This window comes from Hippoglossus stenolepis, chromosome 6, assembly GCF_022539355.2.
Source record: "Hippoglossus stenolepis isolate QCI-W04-F060 chromosome 6, HSTE1.2, whole genome shotgun sequence".
In the NCBI taxonomy this organism is placed as follows: Eukaryota; Metazoa; Chordata; class Actinopteri; order Pleuronectiformes; family Pleuronectidae; genus Hippoglossus; species Hippoglossus stenolepis.
Genome location: NC_061488.1, coordinates 20784822 through 20808298, shown reverse-complemented (window position 1 = coordinate 20808298; position 23477 = coordinate 20784822). Strand labels below are relative to the sequence as shown.

General features: G+C 43.4%; 1 protein-coding gene across 10 annotated transcripts in view; it reads right to left on the bottom strand.

Annotated features, from left to right (window-relative positions):
- Positions 1–23051, bottom strand: part of agrn (agrin) — a 246455-nt gene extending 223404 nt beyond the window's left edge. For 4 of the 10 annotated variants that reach the window (XM_047340241.1, XM_047340243.1, XM_047340249.1 and 1 more), the window contains exons 1-2: positions 22565–23051; positions 20747–21008 (exon numbers count right to left, since the gene is read on the bottom strand). In XM_047340241.1, the coding sequence (XP_047196197.1) occupies positions 20747–21008; positions 22565–22756 (454 nt within the window). In that variant the 5' untranslated portion in view covers positions 22757–23051. The remainder of the gene's footprint in view (positions 1–20746; positions 21009–22564) is intronic. The other 6 variants (XM_047340244.1, XM_047340247.1, XM_047340245.1 and 3 more) reach the window with 2 other exon arrangements.
- Between the last annotated feature and the right edge of the window lie 426 nt (positions 23052–23477).

Sequence of the window (23477 nt, the reverse complement as noted above, 5' to 3'; positions counted from 1 at the left end):
GTCTTTCGTATTATATTATTCTCTATCTTTCTTCCCTGAACAGGGAGGGACTCTGGACTGCCAAGACAAAATGAATAGCTCGTAACTCAAAGGGGGTCTACTTCTGTTGCATGGTCATGGCTGGAAAAGTCTAACACGGATCATGGTAAACCATACATGTAAATTATACGCCAGGCTGGTCCTCATGGACAGGCTCAAACCTCTCTAGTCTCTTTAACCACCTACACAAGAATCACTTCAATTAGTACAGAGAGATTCAAAGGATGACAGCCACAACAGTACAGTCAAGTGCTGAAATTAAACCCCACACTCGGACGTTCCAAGAAGCCTTTGCAAGTGATACACCATATGGCAAAGAGTCATGAAGGTGGAAGGAGGAAACAGCTGATGTTGTAACTTACATCTGCAAAAACGTTCCCTTATATTTTCAAATCTGCATTTAATTTCATAGAAAACATGCTATATAGTCACATGTATGTAAAGCTGTTTTCAAACATGCACTTTATCCGCCTGACCTCCTAGTAAAATGTACGTAGAAATCTAGGAGAAGTCGATGTGTGAACACAGCAGGGGATCCCCGGTGCAAAAATGAAAAAAACTAAAAGTGAAAAAGCAGTGACACACACATAGAAGACGCCGACAAAGAGAGCTTGTGGTGATCAGAGGCAACACCAGTGTCTGTGTGTTGTCAAGAAAATGACCCCTGCAGCGGTGTTGCTACGTCACTGCCTGCCTCTGTCTGCTGCACCCAGCTGCTCCACCTCTCGCCTGAATAATAATCCAGAATTTACCCGCAGGTCATGTCTGAAAACAGCTTATAAGATGTCATGTTGACTGTGTGTGTGGAGAGACAATGAAAAATACTGTACAAACTGGCCCAGAAGTCTGTGGTGTTTTACAGCACTAGTGACTATTTGAACTTTGGCGTGTTTAATTATACTGTTTGGCAGACGAAGTGGAAATCTGACACAAACAGTGCTGTTGTGATTCACCCTCTGTTCCTCATCTCGGCTCGCTTACTTCACTGAGTGCATTTCTCAAACCCCTGTAAATCATTAGTGAGCTGCTTTAATGAACCGGTTGTTCACCTCTCTCCTTCTCTCTCTCTCTCTGTGTCACTCCAGCCCTCCTTGCTCCTTATCACTGCCAATTGACAAATCCAAATGAGCAAACATTGAGTCATTGCACCTGCGTTTGCGACCTTCAATCACTGCGACTTATCACAATAGCCTGAATTCAAACGCAGCCTCCAACTGCAGAGTGAACAAGAAATGTTGAGAGGAAAGAGGTGAACTAAGAAGTGCAGCCATTAAGGCCAGGTACATGGTTCTCTGTGAGGAGGCCTGCTTGACCAATGAAGCACAGCTATTTTCATCAAACTCAGGTTTATCACAGCTTTCAAGCCCCAAAAATGGATACATAATTTTGCAATGTGATTTTTGACACTTTAATACATATACAAAATGTAAAACTTTATGCTGAATGGCACCATGCTGCTCTTCAGAGATCTTAACCCTGAGTATCACAATCTTACCGCTTCATCGATTGTTGTCTAGGCACAAGACTGGCCGCCAATTCACCCTCGTCTGTCTGCACAGTACACTCCCTCGACTTATTCAGACGAGAGTTTTCTTTTGTGTGTGAGACTTCCCACATTGAACAGGTGAGCAAAAAGACTGAATCTGTGTCCTTCTACTGAATGTTCCACCCTGACAACAAGTCTCTCCATCTCTGAGCTCTCCAGACTCAATAATGTTTCCTTTCTCCCACATACTCCTTCATCTCTGCTCGTCCTCCCCTCTGCTGCTCCGAAAACACCTGCATCCACAGCACAGACTTTTGTAAATGCCTCCATGTTACAAGTAGCAATTTAGCCAGTGTGCAGTTTCAATAAATTTCACCCTTGGCGTTTGAGCGTTTATGTACAGATTATATGGCTAAGCAGCCGTTTCCAGAGACTCAGACAGGACAATCAAACTGTGCAGAAGTAGAAAGATGTAGAAAGAAATAGAACAACAAAATGTAATGTAAGATTGATGAGTAAAATGAATAGTATCAAGCTGTTTGACCAAAAGCCATATTGCAGTATTTACTTTCATTTTTGGACTATTCATATTTTAGACCTACTCATGTAACAGTATTTTTGAGAAAGTAAGTGAATCAATCACAGAAAATTAATCAACAACCATTTCCAGCATGAAAAAATGCCAACAATTCCCTCCATTCTCTTTTTGATTGTACCTTGAATAGCTTTGTGTTTGAGCTTACTGATTGGACAAAATCAACAATCAGAATGTGTCCCTTTGGTTATCCCTCTCAGATATTATGGGAAGTCAATGTCCTGATAATGACATAGTCGATAATGACATGAAACATTAACTGTAGCAAATAGCCAATGCCACCGACTGAATGACGTTTGATGGCGGGACTAAGCGCTCATTATATCTGAGTGCAGGATGCACAGCATTGTTGGAAGTTACACCAGAACAAGGCCACCGGTGCACTGACACGTGACGACATACACACAAAACATGAATGGACGAAGGAATTTGAGAAATGTCTAAAAGTCAACAGAGGCGCAAATACTCGACTAAATGGCCTCCTCAGGTTTCATTGTTAACTTGAGCTGTTACTCATTGCGGGAATATAATCAAAGATTGCAACCTGGCTGTCCGACCTCAGCTCCCACTGAAATGGTTACAAATAAATGAGCAGGCAGGTGACATAGATGGTAGTCTTGTTATGACTGGCTAATTTTTGAAGCATGAATGTAGTCGAAGTCACCACAATGCTGGGAAGAATCTGAGGACAGGGATCAAAAGGTAGGAGCAAAGGTCATTGATTGTGGGAGGCTTGAAGGTAACGGAGCCAAAGTGGTGTAGAAGTGACTGTGCATGTTATGGAGGTTGGCCAAAGGGTGGGGCTATCAGCAGGGGGAAGAGATAAAACAAATTATGGGCACTGGGTGAAATAGAAGTAGCGATAAGAAATGACAGAAAGTCACAGAAAAATAAATTGAAATACAACCTACGAAATGCATTTATGTAAAGGTCAGTGGGCTGTTGAAAGGGTAGTCTCCAAGTTTTTAACAAATTGGATCGTATTTTCATTTCCGTTTGGCAATCATTCGTTCATTTATACAGGAAGTGATCTCATCAAGGTAATTACTGAGTGAATGGTCTGACTGCTTCTGTTTTGTTGATCTGATTACAAGTAGGCACAAACGAGATTGTTACACTCAAAAGGTTATATTCACTTTGATTTACATTTTGCCGAAAATTGTTAGATACTGATTCTAGCTCCTTATCTTTTGCAAAGCCTTCAATCCGTCCTTCTTAAATATCCTTGAGAGTTAGGATTTGTAGAGTGAACACTATGTAAGTAGACTTGTCAGACTCTTGTGATGGATCTGTGCCAACAGCAGCTGCCTTGCCATCCTTTCTCCTCCAGGTCTCTAATACAGTATGTGCTTGGTGTTCACTTGGTCCATCCCCAGCTCTCTCTCTCTCCCTCTCTAGTTGCCATTCCCCTCTCATTTGGCCCTGTTTGCTCAGTCTCAGCACAATCAAGTGCCCCCATCAGCAATGTGCATTTCATTACCTAAGTGTCAATTCCTTAGCAACCGAGCAGGTACAGTACTAGGGCACTTAACCATAAGTTGGCAACTGAATGCTAATGAAAAGACTCATGCTAGTGCCTTAACCCTTAGTATATGTTATTATGATGAATAACCAGGTTGGGGTTAATGATTCCCAAATAACTTCAGTTTACATGATGTGTTTCAGGTCTGATAGAGGAAAACTTCAAGAGGTCACCTTCATCAAAATCTTATCACTTTCCCTTCTTCTGTTTTGTAATGCCCTGAAATGTGGGCTTTTTTACCTGTGTTGATGCTAAATGAAGATATTTCATAGAAAAATATCTCTCTCTAAATTAATGCTGCTCAGTTAATTAAGTTAAGCTTCATCAAAATTTGACTTTACATAACCTGACATGTGCAGTTTGGTTCCAGTCTAATTATAAACATGCTATATGATGTATTGATTTCTTGCTCTTTTTGTATCCTGGACATCTACTTGCTGTTTGATGCACATCGAGAAAACTGAGTAACTGAAAAAAATTATCCGAGGCATTTTACGGAAGCTGAATCAATATGTCTAAGTAGCCTGTTTGAAAAGATCTAATGTCTTTCCGGGCTGCTGTCAAGTCTTTGGAATCTCAATGTTTCTCTCCCAGTCCCTTTGTTCCATAATTATTTTTCTAATTTTATTAAACATGATTGATAAGAATTATTTCAGAGGCCCTGGCACAACAGATGCTTAAGGTGCCTTTGTACGACCAGTTGAAACTACGCTGACGTTAGACAAAAATTCTTGGAATTTGCCCTGAAATGAAGAATCCAGGTTCAAGCATATTTGTAGGCAAGCATCTACCTGCATCTAAGTGTCTTCAAGCAAGACAGTGAATCCCTACCAGCTCCGGTATTGTTGTGCCGCAACTATACCACAACCTCTGACCTCCATGAGAAGGGGTGGGGGCAAGGGAAATCCTCAAAATAATCTATAAAGTGCCACATTATCACATGAACAGAACGGCTTATTTTAACAAAGACCACATAACCAAGGAAAAAGGTGATTGGAAAGATGGTTAACACTGGCGTCCAAAAGGCAGTGTGGCTTTCCGGTGCGGAGGAACTTCTCAAACATCTCCCTTCCCCCAGGCTAGTGATGGGGGAAATGGCCGTCGTCAGGTAAAATGACCCTTAATGCCTTCTGAATAGAGCGGCTAACTTTACGCAGCCAGGTCATTAGGGAGACAAAAGGGCAGGCTAAACAGCAGGAGAAGACCCCCAACCACAGTAACACACCCCCTTCCCCCCAGTCAAAAAAGAACTCCAAATGTAGCCAGGCTCTACCCTACAAACACTCGTCTCTCCATGATTTCCCCCTGACGCGTCAGCCCTCTGTGAGCAACACAGCAGAACAGGTCGCTCCCAAGTTGGAAAGGCATGAAGCAAGTGGCTGAATCTGGAATGGAAATATTACTGGGGTGTTTGCATTTGGCTGCCATTCAGCTGAAGTAATCTGAATGACTGAACTTGTGGTGAAACTGATAATGGACCGGCGCAAACATCCTCCGCTGCCTTCTGGAATAGGCTAACAGTCCCCGCATCGAGTATTTTAACGATGTTTGCAGATGACTCGGAGGCCAGAAGGGGACCTAAAGGACGACTGAGGAGGAGGAGGAGGGTTTGAACTGTGAAGCTGAGTTTGTGTGCACTTCCCAGTCAAATGCTTTACATGCACAAAGAGCTGTGCACACATACAAACACACTAAAACACAAGCAGTCTTGTCTCACTTCACTGTCTTCAAATGTTAAATAAACCTGTGGTCCAGACATCAAAGTGACATGGTGTTTGTGCATGCAGGCATTTACAGCACTACTGAGTGACCACACAAGTGCCTCCACATACTGACAGGCCCACAGCATGGCAGACAGCCAGGCCTGGAAGGAGCAGAGCTACGCAACAGCAACATGCAATCCCTTCCTCTGAGGACTTGGTGAAGAATGTGGGAAATAAGTGCTAAGTTGTGCTAACTGGGAAATGTCGTACCTCTTGGTTTCCGTTTCCCAAGTTTAGACAAACACAAGTTGGCTATGTGCCTTTACAGCACATGGCCCTAAAAGAAACTAATACAAGATGTTGAGTTTCAGGAACTGATTTTCTTTAATTTTCAATGAATTTGTTAATTTAGTAAAATATCCAAAAATAAGGGAAATATCTGAACCCAATCTCCTAAACCCAAAAAGCTGCAAACCATAACAATTTGATAACTGGCTTGAGATTCAGAGGCAAATAAATGTTCTGTCCTAAAAAGTTCAAAACTAAAAACAAGCAATTGAAATAATCATAAGTAGAAAGTACAAGATCATTGCATCTTTAACTATTGTTAAAATGGAACATATGAGAGGCAAATATTTGGAAAATAAAGACATACAGTAGTAGTAGAGCCACAGGAAGACCAACGTATCAAGCCCCTGATAGTGCTTCATGGTCATCACTATAATAAAAGTTAAAACTTAAAGTCAGTGCTAAAGATTGCTTTTTCTTTAAGTTGAGCGCCTGTCAGATCCGGGGTCAGGTTACTCCGCCATGCCGGCCAACAAAGGGAAGCAGAACAAAAAGCAGCAGCTCAAGCCCTGGCAGTGACTTCTGAAAGACTTGGTTCACTGAGAGCAATAATTTCACCTCATTTAGAACGAAATCCCCGTGAATAATCTCCCGACATGAGAACCTAGCGAACCCAGAATGGGCAGGATGAAGTGTGCTCGGGTGAGTGCATGTGTGGGACTTTCTGAATCTCCTTGCAGAGACCTATTGGGACTGGCTGGTTTTTAGGATCTGTGTGGTCATGTTAACACAACCACAACGGCTGATTCAATCATTGACATTGTAAAAATTACAACATTACACTACAATTGAAAGTCAAAGATGCAAAACAGTGCTCTATTAACTTAAGTACATGTCTTGATAAATGATTTCTGAATAGTGGAATGAATAATACACTGAAGCAAAGTCCAGAAGGAAGGACAAAGTTGTTTTTAACCCCAAATTTTATGATGTCAAGGGGTTAATCATTATTTCTGAGTTACAGAATTAGTTGAAGGCCCTTACAAATATTCCACTTACAAATGTTGTAATGCCTCTTGCAGATAAAGACAAAACAGAAGGACGGAGATTGAGAATGAGAGTGTGGCATCTCTGAGTTCAGGGCAACATTTTATCTGAAACTTTTGGATTCTGTGTGGGTGTGTGATAGAGACAGAGGACAGCAGTGTACCTCCATAATACCCCCCTTCCTGTCACTCTTTCAGAGCTCTCTTTATGCTTTGATGAACAGGCACCAACAATACCCTCAGTCTTTAGACGCCTTGGTCCCTTCTCCTTAATCCTTTCTCCTCCCCACAGTTCCTCCTGCCATGAACTTGAGATTGCTGCCTCAAGGTGGTGTATGACTTGGGGGGGTTCATTCTTTTCAATAACCCTCCAACCTGTAAAAACATTTTTGTTGCCCCTCATCTCACAAGATGAGAACGGGGATGATAATCATAGTCTAAGGACTGATTAGCGTGCCCACTGAGCTCAACTTCAGATCATTGATAATCGGCCATGATGGAAGACAGGTGGTTGGGAGGAGAGGGTTCAAAAAGACAAGAAGCCAACAACAAAGGCTACCCCCCAGCCTCCCACACCCCACCAAAAGCCGGCCTCCGAGCCTTTGTCAACACTGATCTAAAAAGGAGAAGCTGTGGCGGTGGCCTGAGGGTGATAATTTACAATCTGTTCCGAGGCTGAGTGTGTATTCCACAATCCTCGCTCAACACTTCCCCGGCAGATACAATAATTAAGCCCCGATCCCTCCCCTGACAAGCTCAAGCTCCCTTTCGGTGCTTAATAAACGAGTAAGTCTGATAGCAGTTTGTTCTCAAAGTTTCCTGTTAATGAAAAAAACACTTCTTTCCCCTTCTTTCTTCTCTGCACATTTCAATTCTTCCGACTAGCGTCGAAGTAAAAAAAAAACTGTCTGCTTGCTCTCCAGAGGTTTCACACCATGCCCTGGTGCTCTCCTTCATCCACATGTTTACACAAATGCACACCACAATACAACTGTGCACACATCAGCAGAAAGAGACATTGAGACACACAAGAATCAGGATGATACACGACCATCACCCCGCTCTGCACATATCCATTAATAAAGCTAAACTCTTGGGAAAATGGCTTTTTAATAAGCATCAGACTCTAATGGCTATCCACAGAGAGGAGGTCTCACCCTAACTGTCAGCAGTTCATCTCAAACCATCTGAGTGATTTGCATGGGTCTAATTTCAGCTTATTCAAAGTACTGATGGCCAGGCTAAAGTGAGCGAAACGAAAACATAATGGCCGTGACTGACTGCAGGTAATCCACCAACTGTAAACTGTGAGGCCAAATGCCTCCTGGGCTTCTGAGACTTGATGGCGTCCATTTCTGTTTGTTATCATTTTCTGTTGAGGGATAGTGATGCATCAGGTGTGCGTCACGGTGGCTGAAGCCTCGGAGGACGGGAAGAGGGCATAGAGAATGAAAAATGGATATTTCTCATTGTTAAATAATAAAGTGGAATGATCTCACTTCTTTAGCAGTTCTTCATTTGTTGATTTAGGTGCAGTCAGAAAGATCCCCACTCTCCCGAAGCAAAACCAGAACGCAGCATGTGCAAGAATTGTTGAAGAATACTGAAAAATTCTTTGAGCAGCTGCTGACTTTTTTTCCCTAAGATTTAATAACTAGTCTATGGCCTGCAGACAGAACACTTCAGACGCAAGGGCTACAAAATGTTACTCCAAAGCCAAATACAATAAACAACAAAGCAAATATCTTATTATATTGCTATTCTGGTGTTGTGAATTGTTTGTACTGCACTGGGTGTTTGTTCTGGACCTCAGCTCTAATGAGAGATGTATCAAATGTGGTGCATAAATTAAGGCAAACCATTTTCTTTAGAAATAAATCCAGCTTACTGTTAATTTAGAAAAACCTTTGGTAAACTTTTTTGCTATAAGTCTTTGATTAAACTCACCAAAATGTTGTGGCGGGGGGAGGTGGGGGGCATCGTATATTAATTCCATGTTAGTTTTTTAGACTGGACCACATCACACAAGGACTAATAACTGGTTTAGGCTCCATGTCCCTCAAGTTCATCCTGAGTTTGGAACATCTGCTTTTATCTTTTTCTTCCTTTTACCTGAATTCACTACAAAATACTTGAAAATGAATTCCTTAACTTAAATTCCTTTAATTGTCATTTTTAATCCATAATCCCCAGCTATCTAACTTCTGTTTGTACTGCCTTTGATGATTTATGTGTGTTAGCCACTGAACAAGTTATAACATTACTTTCCGGAAAGTAATTTTTGTAACATAAAGTAAACACAAACTTTAACAACAGTTAGGATATTTATACATTGACCATGGATAGGTAGCTTAGCACTCTGGAGGTCCCGTACACAGGGAAGCTGGCTGCTTCATGAATGTAGGCCAACAGTCAGTAGAAAGCTCCCTCCTATATTTGCAGAGACAAGCCATCTCAATCCAGCTCTAACAAACGTAGACATTTAGTCTCTTCTCTTAATGCAAAGAGATCAAAGTGATTTCAACCGTCCATTAAAACTGTGGTAAGACAGCAAACAGGCCAGCCCACCAATATGTAAGTATGATAGAATTACTTCTTGTCAGGTTATAATCTCAAACTCTTCATGTTAGTACAAAGGTACATAATAAATAGTTCATTAGTACATTACATTGGTACATTATACATTTATACTGACTTGAAATACACATGCTTTATATGGTGTCAGTACACCTTTCCACCTAGCTGTCTGCTTATATACAATTAACATTGTGTCACGTTGGTTTTAATTTTGCAGCACTTAGTCAAATATGAGATGATTTATGCTTGTGCACAGTGCAGCCCGCTATTTGTGAGGGTGAATTCTGTCAAACAGGATCAGTGTTTGAATTGGAATGTGTGACTATGATACCTTGATGCCAAATGAAGCTTATCTTAATTGATGGGACAGTGTGGTGTTGTGCCATGTATGCACAGTGCCGCTAAGAAACTACTGGCAGAAGGCCGGCTGTGCCAACACAAGCTTATGTTAGGCTTTAATGTGTGTGTGTGTGTGTAAGTGTGTGTGTGTGTGCGCGACTGACAAGAGTGTGGAGTTCATTATCAGAAGGGCTGTGTCCTTTTGGGCACAGATGAAGTCCAGAAGCATTTAGCTTAGTCTACTGTCGAAGAGGCTCCCTCTCCATCCATTATTTTCTGTCTCTCAAGACACCCATCTTCTAAAAAAAAACACAATAAAGTAGGTGGTGTGGAGGCTGTTGGCAAGGACGCAGAAGAAGAGAGGAGGACAAAAAGAAGGACTAGGAGGTTCAAGGAGGGGAGAGGAGAGGAAAAAGAGAGAAATCGCCTTTCAATTCCTGCCATTGTCTCGATGTAAATTGGAGCTGATCAAGATTCCACTAGCATCGTAACCAGCAAGTTCAATCTGCACAGAATGAACAGAGAAGGAGAGAGCCATACTGAAGGACAGAGAGAAGCATAGATCGAATACAACAGCGTGTTTAAGAGTGACTCACATACACACAGACATGCAAAACAAAAAAGCACACAGGGACAAAGAAAGAGATTCGGCTTGAGTGGGGGCAACAAACACACCACTTTAGCACCAATATAGCCATGAAAAGAAGAGGAAGGGGGTGGATGTACTTTGGAACAAGAGCACACACACACACACACACATATATATATAACACACACATCCTGATTTCAATACAGCAGACTTGTTAAGCTCAAATAGTCTCAGGCTCAGCCTTCAGATCAGCTTTCATTTAAATTTAGGACAGTTTCAAATGCAAACAAACATAAAAGTCAGCAAGACTCATAATACAAGATGCTTGTTTGATGCATAACGCTATTACAGCTCAATGCTTATTATATTATATGGGGGATATTTATCATAACTCTGAGCAGCAGTGACTTAGTGGGAGAAGAACGTGGATTTATGCCTGATTGTCACTCTGGGAGTGCTTCAAGGGTGTCTTTAGGGGTGTGTTCGTCTGACCCTGATTCAACCTCTCAACCCACACTCCCTTTGGCCTCAGGTAAAGGCTAACTGGGGGATGAGCTGTTGCCTTTCACTCTTCCCTTGGCTGGAATTGGATGCCTGGAGGCTGGATAGTCCTGCAGCAGCCTGAACCCTGCCTGGACCAGAATGAGGCCCTGGAAGTTAATAGGGGGAAAAGGACCCAGGGGAATTCCAGTGGGAAATTTGTAACCAAGGCCTGATCAAGATCAACTGTGAGCCAGGATGAGAAAAAAGAATGTGTTTTGGCAGAGTTCCCTAAACCCTCACATTTCTCAAACAGATAAAACTACTGCTCCCAAACAACAAAAAATATATCAAATGCAGGTACCATGTACCTGAGAAAGTCAGTAAAAAATCCCTCTACACCAGAAATGCATCAAATCCACCATCAATAAAAGTCCAAGCCAACCCAAAACCTAGGTTTGGATGGATAGATAGACAGAGAGATGGATAGACAGATAAACAGTAATGTCTGTCCCAAGTGACAGAAATTCTCCTTTTGAAAGGGCTCAACAATACACACAGTACATTACTATATCACTAGATTAATTTGAGACAAATGTTGCCTGCAAGTCTTTTACAAAAAGACAGGACATCACATATTTTCTCCTTTAACCAGACATTACACTTGCATGCTGTCAACTTGCAAAACTGTAGAGGTTCGTCCTGTTGTGCACAGAAGAAAAAGGAAGGCCTGAGTTATCTACGATGCTCTTTTTCCGACAACTTGTCCAAACAGGCTGTATAGCCTGCTGAAAAAACCAAGACCCAAACTCTCCACATTCAACGCCTCCATCCATCTCAGGGCTCATATATTTCCCTAAGAGCCCACTCAAACATGTCTGCTTCAAGTGCTCTTCCAGGACATGCTTCTATCCACTCAGTGCAGAGAGAAAAAGACTGCTCTGAAACCTTTTTTGTAGTTGTCGCTGTTGTTCTAATGGTCACAAGAGAATATTGTGGAATTTCAAAAATGGCAGACAGTGCTGCATGGTATTAAGGCCACAGTGTCTGGGTAAAATGGTGCAAGGGGCTTCAGAGTGACAATAAGGTGGGATTCAGGGAGTCGGATTTGGGCATACCCCTGGCAACAGCTCGCAGGCTGTGATAGAACTTGTTCCTTTAGGCCAAGACTCTCTGAGGCGCCGTGCTTCTGCTGGAAAATGCTAAAAGCTGCCTCATGGCACTTGCTCCCTCTTCTTTATTCTCCACTTCTTTTCCTTCTCCTCCACTTCTTTTCCACTGGGCCCTTCACTGTCTGTTTCCAACTCTCTCCATCACTAATTCTATTTAATAATAGACTTCACCTCTCTTTCCTTTGTCCCTGATATATTACTGACCATACTTTCTATGTTATAGTTATTTGTCCTCCTCGTAGTTGAACTCCATCCTCCTCATATAATGAAGAAAATGGGTTGTACAGAGTATACGGCACCAGGAACCTACTGAAGACTAAGAATTGTTCAAGGTCATCAATGCTGCACGTATTTCTCATTGTACTCTCAGTGTCTCAGAGACCACAGTATTTCCATTAAATATCCTTGAATTTCCATATCTGTGTTAGCTTCCGACCTACTGCATGCTGAGGACATTTTCCAGTGTAATTGTGTTTCACGTTTCTCATTTGCTTTTGACTAACTAGCTGAGTCATCTGAAGTTCATTGTGCTACTGAAAAGATCCATCACATGGTTTTATAATATTAGACTCACAGATGTGATCCTTTGATTGCACTGAGCTCATAATTACTCGCATCACATCATATCAGTTTTACAATGAGCTGCTGACTGGAAGAAATGTTGTCAGTGTCTTGTTTGTAAGATCCACATCCTAAAACTGTTCCATTAAGATGCAGCTTAGTTAATGTCACTCATACCTGGTTCGTGAGCATTAGTCACATTGTTTTTTGCGACACATAAACTAGCTGCCGATTAGCTTATTTAAAACAATGGTAATGTCGAACTACAATCCCAACCCCAAACCATCTCTCTTGTGTGGACACCGATTACGACAACCCTGTGAAGTCAGGATTTCAGTGATGCATTACTTTAGAGGCGTGTTGTCTGTTGAAAGCAATAACACAGCAAAGGTCAGACACAGGGACACATACCACATCATGTTTATTTCTCAGTTCGATGGAGAGATGGTAAAGTCTGTGTCTATGTCTATGTGTGTATGTGTGTGTACACAGCTACACACTCAAGCCAGTGAGAAATCCTCAGCTAGATATCTGTGTTTGTCTCTGAAAGCCATCACGTCCTTGCCATTGTTGGCTAAAACAACATGGGCCGGCCGAGTGCCTCCCTAAAGCCAGAGAAATCTGTCAGCCTGGAGGGCAGGCAGAGAGCGAGGAGAGAGAAAGAGGGGGGAAATTCCTGAGAGGTTTCATCTGTCAGGAGAGTTGTCATCTTTAGGGGGTTTGACATAAGATACACATTTTGCAAATTCCATCACTCAGGGGAACAACAGAAAGTCTAACATCTTAGATGGCAATAAATTCCCAAAGTGAAAATCCTGATTTAATCCCCACAGCAGCTCAATATCAAAACACCAATCTGTTTATTCGTTTTAGTAAGATTAGATAAGTGTGTCTTCTGAACATCTTTAAAGGAAAATTCTGATTTATTGCAACATGGATCTTTTAAGGTCCAGGTTGTAAAAGAGCACTGAGCCGATTTAACAACTTCTAATAAGACACTATTATCCTGAAACTGACGTTTTAATAATTCACTCCTGTAAGTTCCTGAGGAAGCCGAGCGGGAGACACAGACAGAGGCATATGGAATGCTGGTGACAGGCCTGCACAAACTGCACCTGGCAGTTAATAGTATGACAGCTTTACAGGACACGGGATTCCGATGTAATTACAGGTGGGACTGCTGAACTGTGAGATAGGAACTCTGGGAGGAGGAAAATGACGACTGTGAGAGTATAGAGAAGGGAGGCCGGGGAGAGGGGAAACAGGTGGGGCAACAAAGGACTCTGGGAGAATTAAACATGTGGTGATGCTAAGAGGGGAGACATAAAACCACAGAACGGAATGGGTCAGAAAACTGTCATATATCAGTCCCGCCTGCCACTGAGCTGCATCAGAGAAACATCGGATTGAGCCAACCAAAACAAGTTTCAGGCACGGCACATGTCCGCATATGCACACACATTGACAGACAGACACATGTGCAGGTCGTAATCAGAATGGGAGGGGATGATTGAAGGTGACAAATGAAAATGGGAAGAAAATGAAACACATAATGGCAAACACAGAAGGAAACATCAAGGACAAGTCACATGGGAGAGAGGAGCTGTTCATCCTGGGTTCACCGTGACAACCCATTGACAGGGGGATGGATGGGAAGAAAGAAAGGAAGTTACAGAGACTGGCTTGTTGTCCGAGAGGCAAAGCAGCACAGGAAAAGTCAGAACATCCCATGATATTTTGCCCGTGAACATGAGACCCCCAACTGTCGGGTCTCCCTTACTTCCTGTATGTACAGATTCCATGTAGGGGAGGGAGGGTAAGGTACGTGATTTGTTGCGACTGTATTTTATTGCTGCAACAGGTAGATAGCACAAAGTTTATACTCCCTGCACGGAGCCCTGACCTCAGCCCTGTGTAACACCTTTGGGATCAAACTGAAACACTCACTGTCAGCCAGGCCTGATCATTCAATTCAATTCAATCATACACCTGAGGCTGAGTGGAGGAAACTTCCAGCAGCTCCATGATCACAAGGAAAGCCTCGCTTGAAGAGCTGAAGCAGAAACAATGATACCAGCATTACGTTACCCAGCCTCATTGACTGGCATATGGACAGTGGTATGCAACAGGTGCCTACCACGAGACAACAGGGAACATGATAGGTCTAATTTACCAGCATTGAGTCAGTGAATAATGAGCCAACAACCGGAAGGTGACAGAATGTAACTAACCCCCAGATGTATCCAACTATGGAGTAAACTTATAGTAAGTGAATGTATTTCCAAAGGTTTTTCAAAGACGTCCTTAATGTATTCTACAACAAATATAATTTTACAGGGCAAGAAAAAAAATGTTTCATTCTTCTTCACTTCACTTCCTCACTTGTTTTGTCTTGATGTGAGCTGCTCTGGAGTGACAGCAGAGCTGACCTAAATACAAATCACATTAGGGCCTCTGCTAACCCCCCTGGTGTCGCACCAAAAGCCTTTTCCTCAAACCTGATGTTTTTGGCATTTTGACAATAAGTAGCCGTGCTTGCCACAGCAGCTGCCCTGTTTCAGAAATGCAGGAATTTTGTCACTGATCCAGTTTCCCGGGGGGAGCCCCGATCTCATGCAGACCGGTCCTCTGAGCTCTTTATGTCTGGGATAGAAGAGGGAGGTTTTACGGGTCACTGTACATCCAAGTCCCTGCCCAGAGCCTCCCAGGTCACTGCAACTTTCCTCCAACACTAAAGGAAAGCTTAACTGGGACTTTGACAGCAGCTAACTTTACATCTTCTTTTCAAAACAACTCCGTTTACCAATGACTTACTGAGTGACTAGATCATGACACATTTCACCAATGAAAATCTTTTTGGTGCAAATTTTATTTTAGTGACTTTACAACCGCAGCTGCCATGGATGGAGGTGCCATGTCGGAGACCTTGTGCCAGGAATTTAAGGATTGCTTCTGCCGATGGCTATTATGTGCATACATTTTCAAATGAGAAGCATCAAGATCTTTTAAATATATTTTACCCTTAGGGAAGTAAACTAAGAAGTACCGCAGTGCACAGTGTTATACAACAAACATGCACGTATTTTACAAATCAATGGAATAATTCAAATCATCTCTTGGTGCTTTGCAAGAAATGTATAGTTGTCCATTTCACATGATATACAGTATGTTTGGACATGTTAAATGTTACACAGTATGTCTGTGTGTACACTGTTGGCATGTTAAGAGACAGGCATGTCACTACATGTATGTCTCTGGGTCTATTATCAATACCATCTATGATTCTTATCAGCACGAGTGATACACTCTTGGTTTGGGCTGGGTTACAAGTCAAGGTGAACGGACTGAGGCTAAGTGATCCGTTGCTCTCTTCCATCTTTCAAGGCTTTTTCATTTCAGAGTTCTTTATTGCTATGCCAAGCAGGTTCTCTGCTCCTGCATTTTTAATTAAAAGTCTAAAATGTGCAATAACTCTGGAGAGTGTGGGCTAGCTGGCAAACAGGTCCATCAGTCCTTGTTTCTCCCTTTGAGCCTTTGTTGCCCGTTTTCATCAAAGCCTCCCATCATGCCTTTCTGTTTGTCCAATTCTGTTCACTTCACTGCATATATTCTTTGAAAAAAGCCACACAGCAGACACAGATTTTGCAAGGGTACACCTTTGTAGAAAAGCTCTAAACCAAGCAATTGAAGTCTGACTCAGAACATATCGTAATCCATTCAAAGACCGCAGGAAAATACTCTTAAAAGTCAAACTTCTTGACTTTCCATGATTCCCTGACGACAGAACTGGATTAGATAAAGAGCCCAGTTCTTTAGTTCAGTTACCTGGGTGCAACTGCATAGTGTTATCACACACTTTGTACAGCAACAACGTAATAAAATAACCCCCATCTTCCCTCTGGAATTACCCACATGCCTGTTATATGTGGAAAAGCCACATATACAGGAGGTCGTCATGTTTTGCTGAAGTGATGTTCTAATCTGTCTCTGTTACGTCTTGTTGAGATAAAAACATGAACAGGTGGTAGTAAAAACTGATATGTAAATTATAAGGCAGCAAACTCAAGCAAAAGAATTTCCCACTGAGTTTTATAGACCACCACCAGTGAGCTCAGAGGAGTGATTACACTAGAAATAAAATTACCCTTCAGAGAAAAGAGGTGTGAAATCAGCTGGTATATAACATACAGTAGATTCAATGAGGGAGGCATCTGTATAGACTTATCATATAGAACCCAAACTAATCACTACGATCTCAGCTGAGAGTATTCCTGGGAGTAAACTTAAACAATCTCTGTGCACAGGAGTGTTTTTTAGAGTCCCTATCAGGTTTAATTCTTTAAAAACCCCTCTTGGACACGGGAATTGTCCAAGATTGCTGGAATAATAGCTTGGCTCCTACGCATGTAAGCAGTTGTATCATATAAAATGCAGAATATAACCGCACAACAGCTGTGAGCAAAGACAACATCAGCAACGCTTGTAATTGATTATCCATGTTGCGTTATACACTGGTAGCCGAGGCTAAAGCTGGAACGGGGTAATGTCTCCGTTTTAGCCGCTCTAAAACTCTGGAGTAGTGTGGACACCAGGTGTAACCATAGCAGAGTGGATGCTTTTTTTAAATGAAAATGTAGTAGTGTGGATGTGTCTCTCAACATCACATACGTTCTTCCAGGGCACTGATTAACTGAATGTGTGAAGAGGGCCCTACATTTTTGGAGGGGTTTTGTATTGTTCTTGAAACGAGGGAAAAAATTACAAGTAGACACCATGGCTAAAAACTAGAGTCTCCACTCTGCTCCATTTGGCCTCATTCTATCATTATCTCCTCACATATCGTGGAGGTGAGGAGGGAGGAGGCAGCCAGGTAGGAGCATGCACAGGTAAGGTATTCCAGCCGATTCCGGGCCTCCTCCTTGCACAAACAGTGGTGGAAAAAAAAACGTCAGATTTTTTTCCACGAGGGCCAGGCTCACTCACTGAAGGAACACTCGAGGAGGGGCAGTGGCGGGTAGGGGGTGGCTCACACAGTCAACCCACATCCCACCCACCCCGAGGAGCATTCCACAGGACTGCCTGCTCGCCCATCATTAAGCAAGACCACCTGCTGGCAAATCAGGACCCCCATCATGTTCTCAGCAAGCCTGGCTAACCCCATTACCAGTGAGCCTCTGGACTGCTGTACACACAGATCATAAAGAGTTAGTGGTATGTTGAGCTTTAAAACACTGCTCATTAACGTCCCACAAGGAGTTTTGATTGTTCAACAAATGAAGCACACTAGCCGCACTCAGCATTGCCTACTTAAATAGATGCAGCATAAAGGGATAAAAAAAAAAAAACGTCAATGCAGCTGTTGCATGACTATGCACTGATTTGTAACTGGCTCATCATTTAAAAAAAAAAAAGGAAAGAGAGGAGGAGATCAGGACAGGAGGAAGAAACAGCCCTTTGTTGCTGTTCTTCATCAGGGCCTTGCGGGAAAGACTCTGGCGTCATGTCATCAAGAGCTGAAACAAAAGCAGCCGATAAACACAGCAAGGACATGATAAGATCTCCCTGTGCGCTCAACACTTCTCCATCAAGACACCTTCCTCTCTTCCAAACCCCAAACACCTCTGCCTTCTTTGTTGTCATTAACACAGCAAAGGAAGAAAAAGAAAAGAAAGAAGAAAACAACAATAAACGCTGCACACGCTCTTCTTACCCTTTTAACAAAATCTGGAGGACAAAGCATTCTGCTGTGATTTTGAATCACCCCTTTTCATTCACTTTTCCAAAAGCAGAACTTCATTATTGTTTCCAAAGACACAGTAAAGTACTGTGACTGATCCTGTCTGACACACAAGTGTCTGTACAGCACAACCAGCACCGGCACATTTTACTGAGTGGTAGCTGGAGGACCAGAGAAAGAAAGACTTTTAGTGCCAAAGGCTGTCCCCTTATCTGCCCTGGCAGGAGGCAAATTCAACATTGCAAACAGAATACATGTTGAGTTTTACAGTAACACCTTTTCACTATTTCAACCAGACATGCCAGTGAGGGCGTCAGTACGAATAGATAAGGCATAGGGAAACAGAAAGTGGGCCACTCAGTTTCGCCGTAAATATGGCAGAGGGCATTTTAAGAGCTGGTCGGCACTGCAAGTGTTTATTGAGATCTTGTAAACACTCCTCTAGGGAGGGCCGCACTGTCGCCGATGAAAGCCTGTGGCCAAGTGATCACACACATGGGCCGAGTGGCCCTGAAGTGCCACCGCCCAGTCCGAAGAGCACAGGTGTAGAAAGACTGTGAAACATGACGCCTGAAGGCATCTATCTTCACCCAGCCCTGATCCAAACGCTGACAAATATGCCACGGCAAACACAACATCTGTCATGGCCCACGTCCTTACATGTACAAAAGACGAATCCTGAGTTTTTCCTACATTCTACATCACTCATCCTATTTTCCTTCATGTCTGTGTCCTTCGCAAAACTCTCAGTGGCAAGGAGCTCACACAAAGCCTTTTTTCTTCCACCTCAGACAATGCACCTCCCAGCCTTGCTCGCTGCCAGGCATTCCTGAGTCTATCCTAGCTATCGAAAATGTCAAGAATGAGGAGAAAGCAGAGGAGGGTACAATAAGAACTGCAGCAGGTAGAGTCTTGTCCCGCTGCACTGACATCCCACAGTCGCCGGGGGTAGTGGTTGCATAGAACGGATGGGATCTGACTTGACTCTCTTAATTAAAACTCTGCACTGGAACAAGCCTCAAAGCTCATTCTCCTCCGGATGGAGGCATGCCAGCTAATTTCACCCCCCAAAAACAAAATACAGTTTTCGTGGTGGGATCTGCACCTGACAATTGTCCCAGGCTTTTACTCTTTGGATGACTCATGCACAAAAAGCTCCATAGCTTCCATAAGAGAACGTTCAATCACTTAACACATCTTTATACTAGAGCTCTGTCTAACTATTTGCCCCGATGACTTCTTGAAGAATTTCCTGGGGCTATTCTTTCTACTTTAGGGCGATATGAGAAAATAAGGTTATGAGAAGTAAATCCTCTTCAAACACAAAGCCACGAAACAAAAAAGGGCACATTCTAGACAGTTTGTTAGAGCCAAGAAACTCCCCTTTCCACAAGAGGAGTCCAAAAAGAAGAAAAGGGGGCCTGAATGAAAAGGTTAGCAGTGCAGTGTTTCGTGCCCGGACAGACAAACAGAAGAAGTTTTATGTGTGTGCCAAATGCAACTTAACACTGCAAACAAGCTCCATCCATTGGAACATCCTGCCACCCAGATTGTTCAGAGAGGAAAGTACCCAGAATCTAGACCCTGCAACTCTGAAGCAGCCCCAGAAAACCTACACAGCAAGGTGGTTCGTGCTCTGATTCACCCCCCCCCCTCGCTCCAAGCCAATCTTAAGTGTTAGAGTCAAACTTTGAACGGCTGCCAACATTGTCAAGCACCAGTAAAAGTTAGACAGCAGCGAGCTAGCTGCTCACTGGCATGGGGCACAGGCTGCTACAGTCTCACAGTCACGGTAGATGCTGAGATTTATTAGTCACGGCTGCATGGTTCGTCTCATAAGAGCCTGACAAATTACTTTTCAACCAAAAAAGGACTCACAGGAATATAAGTGTTTCATCAACTCTTTTCATGCTCAAGTTCTAATATGCAAATCAGTAGAATAAAAAAACATAATGTTACTTCTCACTTTTTTCTCCCAAACTCAAAAATCCATTTTCCTGTGTGGGCAGCTTTCATCCACTCATCACCTACTTTCTGCTCTTGAGTGGTTTAAGAGTCATTCTGTTTTTCTTGTAGTGAAGATAAATTGTGGGAACCTATGATCCCATTGTAAAAGCAAAAGCGTGAGAACCTGTGTTACATGCATGTAAGTGGAAAGCAGTTTAACCTCTGACTTAATAAAAATGGCTCAGCTTCAGGGTGCAGAGGTCGGGAATCCTCTCTAAACTATTCAACCCCCGTCCTCAAGGTGGTTATCTGCCACCTCAAGGCTCTGCTGGGAAAAGCTGGAGCCTTGCCATGGCAACAAAGCTCCTGAAATGACTCAGGTGTCCTTGTTTCATTCAGTTCTGGGAAAGTTTGACACCATGTAATTTCAGCAGCCACCAACATATAAAATCCTCGCCTCTTTAAGTGATTTACAGTTACTGTGAGTCTTCAAACCACAGCACAGATCCTATAAATGTATCACGAGTAAAAGTAAGACGAGCCCTGATAATCTTCAAATTAGCGTCAACGCTCGTTTATCCTTCCAACGTTGTAGTAATGTATATTCTAACCTACATAGAGTTCACTCTGGGTCTCATTCCATTCACAACAGACTGGCTGCTTACCTTCCACACAGTGCTCCACGTCCTCCAGGTTGCGCAGGGTAATCCTCATCAGACTTGAGTTGAGCATGAGTTCGTTCTTGTGTTCGGGTCCCATGGAGGCCAGGGCAGGGTTGAGAAAGAATATGCGAGTGTCGCCCGTGGCTACCTGGTTGTCGCAGATGCCCGGGTTGCCGAAGCCGCCAATCATCAGCTTGTTGCCGCCATCCAGGAGGATTTCTCGGTTAACGTCGGACTTGCCTTTCAAGTAGCGCCACACCCTCACCTTTAGCAAAACAACAAGAAGGAGACATCATGCTTTTTAGTGTCTTGTTAAAACTGGAAAAAAAGGATATTTTCATTTATAAAAAGGTGTAGGTGCTGTGGGAAATCTTAGAAATCTGGGAAATCTGAATGAGGGTTTACCATGAATGTCATTGACACCAGTGCAAGAGAAATATCCACCGACATTGTAGATAATGAGAGTAAATCTTAAGAAATTCTTTCTACTTTAATTAATCTAATTACAAGTGATCCAAGCACAGACTATTTCCAGCCACTGGAGAACTAAGCCAAAACACTTCATGCACCCAAAGATGCCGCATCACAGGAAGTGCAGCCAAGGTTGCGCTTTATGCACAGTCATGAGTCGCCCCTTCGCTTCCATGTTATCCTGCCTCGTCTAATTGCAGCAGCACTTGGTGGTGGTTTCTGTTTCCAGAATGAGAGCCGTGTGCCTCTAATCTACTCCACTCAGTCACCGGGAGACGGGAAGCCAGTGGGCGCTGAGGAAAAGAGCAGCGGCAGAGCTGACCAAACAGGACTTGTTTATTTTGACAGATTATAGAGTGGTACGCCTCAAGTCTGTGATTGTGTGAAAGTTACAATGAGTAAAAACAGAATGGGGACAACAGTGGGTTGCTTTCTAAAAAAAAAATTGTGGGACAGTGGATGTTTTTCTTCCACCATTTCCTATTATGTCGTGCATTATCCAGACACTATTTCCTGTGATAAAAAATAATCTGTGAATTTACATGCACAGGTCTCACACGTGTGACTAATGTCAGTGCAATACATGACTGCTCATCTTTATAGCCTTGGGCACACCTTACCGCACCTGTCAGTACTCTGCTGAGAGGAAAAATAAAATCATCTTTACTGTGTCTGGCATCATTATAACAGGGACTAAAAATGGCTTCAGTATTCTTTTTGGTACTTAAAGTGATTCTGTGATACTTTGCAGGGATCTCATTACATATGATGGACTTCTTTTATCCCCAAAGGCATCACTGTTACAGCTACAAGTCAAGTGGTTGCATTTGTCTACAACACTACAGAACAATTCAAGACTCGGCACATCAGGTTTTGCAGCCACCGGCAAACGTTGCCTGTTTTCCCTCGTTTATGTGTAGGGATGAAGTGAGAGCAACATCCAGGGTCCACTGAGCCTCCTGCTGCAACATGTTTGGGATGATTACATGGTCGGTTAGCCCTCCCCTGTAGCTATGTAATTGGGAAGTGGAAATACAAATAAAAAAAAGCACACACCATCTATCTGTTTCTGAGGGCAAAGTGGATCCACTGTCAGTGGCCGTGAAAACGCTGCCAAGCGCTTCTGGATGGCTGAGTTTGTAAAATGTTTTTCAGGAGCTCTGACTGACTGAGAGACTTGGAACAAACAAACTTGGTGCTAATGGCTTCCGTCAGCAGCACGAGGGTGGATGCATTAAATGATAATAACCTCCAACAGTTCCACATTCACATGCTTTCCTGCAGGAAGCAGGTGTCCCTTTCCCAGAAGCGGCGGACATAGTTTCATAAAGCACTTTCAGAAGCACTCACCTTGCAAGAATAGGTGTTGTGCACCGGGTCCATGTTGATGATCTCGTCCACGGTGCCGGTCAGGACGACGTGGGCCTCCTCTTCCCGGTCCTCCAGCTCTTTCTCCGGGCAACTGGCGGCGCACAGAGCCACGAGCAGCCCCGCCAGGAGCAGCGCTGTCCGGCCGGCTCGGACTGTCCGATGGGATCCCATGGCCACCACAGAAGTAAACTTTCCTACACTTCAATTTTCTAGAGCGTCCGATAAAGAAAGTCCAAACTATTTAGAATGCGTTCAAAATTTATTTTTGGTGCCTCCTTTCTAACAACTTCCCTACAGACGACCGGTGTCTCTTTCACTGTGCAGCCCTGTTCCCCGCATCCGCAGCCCGGGTTAGAAATCCCTCTCTGCCGCCGCCGGCTGGGAGACCAGGAGGGACGAGTGGAAGGAGGAGGAGGAGGAGGAGGAAGGGGCAGCTCTCTCTCCAGGAATGTAACTGCACGTCTCTCTCCCCCTCTCTTTCTTTTCCCCTCACACACACGCACACGCACACGCACACGGTGACGCTCCCGGATTTGCATGCAATCTGAATTGCTGATCCCACAAGTGAGGGTGATGTGTGTGTGCTGGGGATTGCGGTGTATCCCTGTAGAAAGTGTCTGTCCTACGCCGCCCCCAGTCGGACACACGGTGTCTCTACCTCCGGTGCCCATCATCAGCCCGTCAGCCCCCCGGACCCTGCAGAGGCACAGAGCAGGAACAGCCATTCTACATTAGATGGATGCCTAATGTGCGAGATACACAGCTTTACCTCTAGATCTAAATCCTTTAGCATTATTATATGTTTTTTCATTTGTCACGTTGAACAAACGGATATATATGTGAAATCATGGCATATTGGTCCGTTCTCCCTGCACCCCTATCCCCCAGTCTG